This window comes from Temnothorax longispinosus, chromosome 4, assembly GCF_030848805.1.
Source record: "Temnothorax longispinosus isolate EJ_2023e chromosome 4, Tlon_JGU_v1, whole genome shotgun sequence".
NCBI classification, from domain to species: Eukaryota; Metazoa; Arthropoda; class Insecta; order Hymenoptera; family Formicidae; genus Temnothorax; species Temnothorax longispinosus.
The window spans coordinates 5,783,898-5,790,705 of NC_092361.1; the positions used below are offsets into that span (position 1 = coordinate 5,783,898).

The following is a 6,808-nucleotide window of genomic DNA, read 5'->3' on the forward strand; positions in this document are numbered from 1 at the left end:
GGTAGAACGACATATCGACGAAAAATGCAGCGATACGAGCATGCATTTTGGCCACTTGCGCCTTGCGCATGCTCGTATCGCTGCATTTCGTCGATATGTCTAATGTCAGATTTTCTAACCTCAATAGTCGTCAAGACTCAAGACGTCAACTGTAACGATTTTATTAGTGCCATATAACCTAAATTAAGTAATTAATGACGGCACGTTAAATATTTCAAAGAAAAAAACTAACGATTAATATCTCGCTTCTCGCTTCGCGAGGTAGACCGCCGCGTTTATCTGCCAGATTCTTTCATTTCGTGTAAAAACGCGTCTATTGAACATAATTTCATCTATATATTCGCGTTCAGGCCCGTATTCTAAATAAATACCCAGTTTTTTGTGAGACAAAAAATGAGCGAAGAATTGTCATCGATCGGTTTAAATGAAGCAAAGCAAAGTTTTGTTGAACTGATGCGTTTGTTAAATAAAACGGATCAACGAAAATTTTTGGCATTTATTATGGAGGAATGGAAACTCGAGCCGTCCATAATTTATAATGATTCAGGTTTGTCAAGACTGGTCAAGACTAAACGCAATACAAAGGTGCAGGCAATAGCTAGTTGAAAAAGTGTTATTTCTGATTGCCGATTGCCGCCAGTTACTGGGAGCTTTCCAGCAAGCGACACACAAGTATTGTTTTACCTTTGTTACTCATTACCAAAAAAGAAAGAACGATGCTTGTGTCACTTGTTGAAAAGCTTCCACTGTCGCCAAAAAAGTTAAAAGTTCGCCAACTCTCTTTCGACAACCACACGTGACAAGCGCAACGTGGAAATAACATTTTCAACTAGCAGCATTTCAACTTATAATGAAACTGAATCACTGTAATTGATCAGGTACAGGCAATAGAGAATAGAAATCCGACGTGTTGGAAATTCTATTTCTATTGCCTATTTCATATTCTATTGTATTGATAGAGTTTTTGATAAGTTGAAATGTGATTCTTTCTGTTGCTTATTTTCTATTGCCTGTACCTTTGTATCGTATTTAGGCCTTTATACTTGTTATACTTGTGTGTTATTCTTTGTATGCAAATTTGTTGTATTTCCTTATAAAATAAAATGAATGAAATGGGCATATAAATTATTTTTCTCTATGGATACTATCTCAATTTTCATTCAATTTTCTTGGTATTACATTATAATGAAGATATGTGACCATTTTATAATAAAATGCTACAAATGACAAATCAAACAAATAAATCTAATTTTATTTGATAAAATAATTGCAATTAACACAGAGTTTTAATTCAATTTATTACAATTTTTTTAAATTAATACATTAACGTTGTTCAGTAAAATAATAACACGTAATACAAATTGATTTTTTCTTATCTAAATAATTTGTTAATAGAAGATGATGCATGTGGCAATAAAAAAATAACGGACGAGTCAGTACTTGTTTTAAATTCTATCGTTTCTGATATTAAACAGAAAATCCCATTTAATGCTATATTGGAATCTGAAAATATTACAACTCCCTTAATAGGAGAGGTATGTCTTGTTATAAGTGAAAGAAATAACTATTCAATTTTTTGATAATGTTAAATATAAATATATTTTTCTAGAATTCAGATTGTGATCCCAACATTACAGTGCATGTAGATGAGTTCCTTTATAGTGATGAAGATATTGACAAGTTTGTAGATAATAATCAATTACAAAGATATTATTGCACTGACTGTAGATCCAGAAGTATACAACCGTTAAGTAAGTATAAAATACAAAAGTGAGTCGATATTTATCTGTTCTCTATTTCTAAAATTTATTACAATTACAACAGAGAGAACTTAAAGATACCTCAGTTTTCTACATATATGTTTCACGGTGTGTTGAAAACTCCACTAGGTATGGAGAACATAAGGTTCAAGTTTATGTCCTCAAAAGGAAATGTTTTATGATTGCTTTGTCAACCATGCATGCATACACCGCGTCTTTCACATGTGATCTGTAGGAAATCGCGACTTCTTACGGCTTCTTTTAGGACCAAACAAATGGTAATCTAAAGAAGCAAAATCAGAGTTGTACGGTGGATAATCCAACATCATAAGTCCATAAAAATAGATCATTTCTCACTGTTTTTCTTTAGTGCAAACGAAGAGCGATGTTACCATATTTACTCAACGAAAACAATAAGCAAACCAACTAATTAAAGTTAAAATTTTAATGTGAACACACAGATATATACTATGTGTTGAAACATACCCGAGAAAAGCAGCTACACATCAGCTGACTTAAACAGTATTATAATGAAAAGTGCAGATAAATGTTGACTCTTCCTCATATAAATACTTTTTTCTTTCATTTCTTGTGATTGTATATTGTGTAAGTGTAATATTATATATTTATAATTTTAGTTTATTTATCACACTCCATGTCACAGGACGGATTATTCTTTATATTCAAGGTGCTACTGCCTACTTTGAAAAACAAAACTATACTTGATATAGGATCGAGATTGGGCGCAGTTCTTTACGGGGTAAGGATAATAATTAGAAATATCTTTTATTGCATATATGTATAATTGTTAATATTATTAATAATCTATTACAGAATAAGCAATAAAAAAGTTTTTTACAGCAATAATTCTCTTAACACTTTAATGTTCATGTTTCACAGGCGTATGTATATACGGACGCTAGAAGAATTATCGGTGTTGAAATGAACGAGGAACTCTGTAACCTCCAAAATGAAATTCTGTGTAAATACAGAATGGACGATCGTATATCTATTTTACACAAGAGGATAGAAGAGGTTCCAGAGACGATCAAACAAAGCGACGTTATTGTCATTAATAACGCATTTGAATTTTATTTGCCCAGAGATGTACAGATAGATATATGGAAATTTTTGAAAAATGCTATAAAACCAAAAACGCTGCTCATCACTCGTCCATCAGTCGAAGCGACTTTCAAAACTTTATCAATCGGAATCTCGGTGGAAAAGTGGTTGAAACCTTTTAAAAAACCACAGTCTGATAAATTCTCTTTCTTACCTGACTACGAAGGTAAATTCGCTGAAATTTCGTGTTATGAAGTTTTTTAAGAGAATCATATAGATATATATATATATATCTTCAAAGAAAATGCGGTCTTATTGAGGATATTAGATTAAAATATTTGTTTATATACAAATTTGTGTTATATATTACTGTAAAATAGAGCGAGCAAAATATTTAACAAATTATCTCTCCTTTTTATTCAACTTCTGATTTCATTTTTCTCATAATATTATGACGCGACGCGTGACGCGCTCAGGGAAACTTAACCTAAAGCTGGATTCAGACAGGACGCGTCAAGCAGCGAGCAGCAACCAATCAGCGAGGCGATATTTTCTACGCCACAGCTGATATCACCTTGCTGATTGGGTCGCTGCTCGCTGCTTCACGTTTAAAGGTGAAATTTCATGGGCAGTGAAAAGCAGCAGCAGATCGTACTGATTGGCTATAAAATAGAGGAGTTCTAGAAACTCGAGGAACTTCTCTATTTTGGCTGCTTCAATTAGGTGGGGGCATCACCAATCAGAAATCGCGATGCCGGAGTCGCTTCTCTATTTATAGGACTTTAGTATTCATGTACAAGACGATATCAAATTCGTACGGTTGGTATCAAATACTTTTGCATTCTGGTGACACTGTAGCGCCGTAGCGGCAGCATTTATTTGTAATATTTGTCTATGTTCATTTCGACATAAAAAATGGCGGATTGCAAGGGTGCGTTTTGTGTCTTCTCTACATTCAGTTGCATCTGTGTGTAGAAGTGAAATAATATCCTTTAAATGCTAAGAGTACTCCGCGTTGCGTGATGTGGCACGATGTGACACATATCGAAAATACGAGACGTTTTCCGACGAGATTTCCACTTGTCACGTTCATAAACCGACGAGCTAACCGTTTCGTGATAATGATTTTAATCTTTTGTTTCTACTTTATTTAGAGGGTGTAGAGGATATCGATCATCCGCCACTCGTCCTGAAAGTCGATCCGCCCGAAGAGTTGCTGGAGGACTCTACCGAGGATTCAACGACTAGCAATTTAGCCGCACCAACTGACCGGGATACGCACGTTTATGGTTAGTCTGAAATATTAATGTAATTCGTATCACGGGGGAATGCACGCAACGATTAGAAATAATCACCTCTGTTACTATACAGTGAAATGTTTATTCATGAAGCAAATAAACTTATGGATTTTGCAGATGACACAAAAAGCCATACAGCGGAATCTAACAACCAAGAATCCACATTGGCAGCCGTTAAGACTCCCAATAAGAAACATAGTGAGTTTATACAATTTGTTTTGTTAAGAAAACCGATGCGACATACATATTAATACATATCGCGCGTTTGCAGGTCCTGTGCTAGCTGTTTCAAAATTGGGAAATTCATTTGGTGTTAATGAATTTTCAAACCCTGTAGCTAGTAAATCAAAGTCGTCTATACTAAGGCCGTCACAATTAAGTGTGTTAACGAATAGTTCGACAGGGGCCACCGACAAAACTGTCTTGCAACCTGCGAAATTTCACAATCCGTTTGTGAAGGCTACTGATAATTCCATAGATGAGGATGAGCCTCTAATGAAGAGCAATAAGGCCGAAACGGACAAAGACTTTAAAAGCGAGGAGAAGCCTGTGGAGGACGTAAAGCTGAAATTTTTGCCTTTGGGTGCGAGTACCAAGGAGAATGAGAACAATGTAAATAATACTGTGGCATCCAGCGCATCTACCCCTAGCTTTGTGTTCGGTCAGAATTTGAAAGAACGCGTTACTGTTTCGGTTTCGAATGACACAGAGAGTTCGAATAATTCTGAGAAAGACGAGACAAAAAGCAAAGAGAGCAATGAAAATGGATCTTCTGAACTTCTGTTCTCGAATGCAGCTGCAAATTGCCGTACTACAGTGAGGCCAGGTTTAACATTAACTCAAGCAGCGCAGGTTTTGGAGGAAGCTAATCGCGCGAACAAGAGGAAATATAATCAAGTAACGTTATTAACTGGCGAAGAAGGAGAAACAAATATTCTTCAGATCAATTGCAAGTTATTTGCCTTCGACAAGGTGTGTAAACTTTAAGAATGATAAATTGTTTAATACTTAACACATTCACCGCTAATGATGGTCACTGGTGACTCTGACACCAAGTTTTTTTTGTTGATCATCAATGACTGTCATGGGGCGACTATTAAATAATTATATCATATTTTTGTGCAACTCATTGTCAGTATTATAAATTCAACACCATAAATCAAGTATTTTGTCGGTTGTCGGTCTTCTTAATATAAAGTTATTTAATCCGGCGTGCATGGAAAGATAGCTATAATAAATAAATACTCTTGGTGGCAAATGTGTTAAAGTAAAATTAGAAACAATGAATATGGAAATAGCATTATATGAATTAACTTATATTGATGTAGCATTGATTTCATAGTTTATTGTATGTTGTAGACTAGTAGCAGTTGGCAAGAAAGGGGGAGAGGTACGCTAAGACTCAATGATCGAGATGAAGAGTCTCGTTTAGTCGGCCGTACCGCCGGGACGCAACGGTTGATCCTGAATACGAAAGTATGGCCGGGTATGACCGCGGAACGTGCTGGACCTAAATCATTAAGACTAACCGCTATGGATGTACTAGACGGGGATATTCGAATTTTCATTGTACAAGCGGCACCTAAGGAGGTCGATCAACTGCACGGTCTTTTATTACAGCGACTTAAACGCGCGCAGGAACGCCATCCTAAGAAATTAGCAACGGACCATTGACAGCCGTCGACAATTCCAGACGAGGCGTCAGCTTAATTTTGTGCAACATAGAAGTTATTAAGATACGAAAGGAGCTAAATCCTTCAGGAATATAAGACTCTTTAGTATGCGCAATAGAACGGCTATGATTTGTGCCTTCCTTCAGAAGTTGCAGCCCTCGGCAGTTTGTACCAGTATTTATCGAAAAAAAAAAAAGGAGATTAAGTTGTAGCACTTGTACGAGTTTGACGCTCTTGTAAGCATTAGATTCTTCGAGAATACAAAATCCGTTTATAATTTTTTTAATCGATATATTCCGTTTTATTTGAAATTTAATGTGATTTTTAAATGAAAGAGCGTTATTTAAAAATAGAGATACTGCGTAATATTAATTGTCGTAACAAATCTTACCATAAATTACAAGTTAATTCTTAAAATAAATCGCAAAAACTTCAACATGTCTATATTTATATCCAACTACTTATTCGCTATTGCATATTGCAATTGCATTTTTTTTCATTTAGAAAGGGTTACATCAATCATAGATCTAAATAAATAATTTGTATGTATAATTTATCATTGAAGAATATATGAGAGTGGCTGGGCAGGTACGAGTTATGGTATTTGTAGCATGTAATATTGCCGTTACTTGTACTCTTGATTTGTATTTAAAGGACGATTTGTGGGAATGTACGATACAACGGCATTATTATTAATATTATCTATAATTACTATAATTATAAGTATATATTGTTTTATTTTAGATGTAAATAAAAGCCTCAGTCTAGTGGTGGAAGAGCTCTAATTGCGCCTTTTGATTTTATTATCCGCGCTACGAGAACAGATTGATTCTTAAATTCGATCTTCGATTTCGGCAATGTTTATCCTACACGAGGCTCGTCCTCTTTGCTCGTTGAATGAACGAAACGGACGGGGCAAATAACTCGCTATTTTATATCATTATCTACACACAATAGAACGGTCAGATTTATTTAAGAAACTATAATCTAATCTATGATTAATAAATTCTGAATT

The 6,808-nt window shown here is 35.0% G+C and overlaps 2 protein-coding genes across 4 annotated transcripts; both read left to right on the forward strand.

Moving 5' to 3' along the window:
* Positions 1–74: 74 nt before the first annotated feature.
* On the forward strand, positions 75–3,224 carry LOC139812470 (uncharacterized). Of its 3 annotated transcripts, none has more exons than XM_071777320.1 (5): positions 75–585; positions 1,476–1,535; positions 1,610–1,751; positions 2,399–2,520; positions 2,661–3,224. In XM_071777320.1, exons 1-5 carry the CDS (start codon positions 394–396, stop codon positions 3,084–3,086), a joined length of 942 nt encoding a protein of 313 aa, XP_071633421.1. In that variant the 5' UTR covers positions 75–393; the 3' UTR covers positions 3,087–3,224. The 3 variants fall into 3 exon arrangements, with proteins under 3 accessions (XP_071633421.1, XP_071633420.1, XP_071633419.1); XM_071777319.1 differs by having other exon boundaries at positions 76–547; positions 1,399–1,535; XM_071777318.1 differs by having other exon boundaries at positions 77–547; positions 1,396–1,535.
* A 419-nt stretch (positions 3,225–3,643) lies between these two features.
* Positions 3,644–6,578, forward strand: Ranbp3 (uncharacterized). Its single transcript, XM_071777317.1, has 5 exons — positions 3,644–3,753; positions 3,977–4,111; positions 4,238–4,318; positions 4,392–5,092; positions 5,480–6,578. Exons 1-5 carry the CDS (start codon positions 3,738–3,740, stop codon positions 5,792–5,794), a joined length of 1,248 nt encoding a protein of 415 aa, XP_071633418.1. The 5' UTR covers positions 3,644–3,737; the 3' UTR covers positions 5,795–6,578.
* The last annotated feature ends 230 nt before the right edge of the window (positions 6,579–6,808 follow it).

Bases quoted from the DNA above. Each gene is read 5' to 3' on its own strand.
- LOC139812470 (XM_071777318.1), top strand. From the start codon at position 394: ATGAGCGAAGAATTGTCATCGATCGGTTTAAATGAAGCAAAGCAAAGT. The intron at 1,752-2,398 runs GTAAGTATAAAA...TTATAATTTTAG, and splicing joins CAGAAGTATACAACCGTTAA to TTTATTTATCACACTCCATG. The intron at 2,521-2,660 runs GTAAGGATAATA...CATGTTTCACAG, and splicing joins TGGGCGCAGTTCTTTACGGG to GCGTATGTATATACGGACGC.
- Ranbp3 (XM_071777317.1), top strand. The intron at 4,112-4,237 runs GTTAGTCTGAAA...TGGATTTTGCAG, and splicing joins CCGGGATACGCACGTTTATG to ATGACACAAAAAGCCATACA. The intron at 4,319-4,391 runs GTGAGTTTATAC...GCGCGTTTGCAG, and splicing joins GACTCCCAATAAGAAACATA to GTCCTGTGCTAGCTGTTTCA.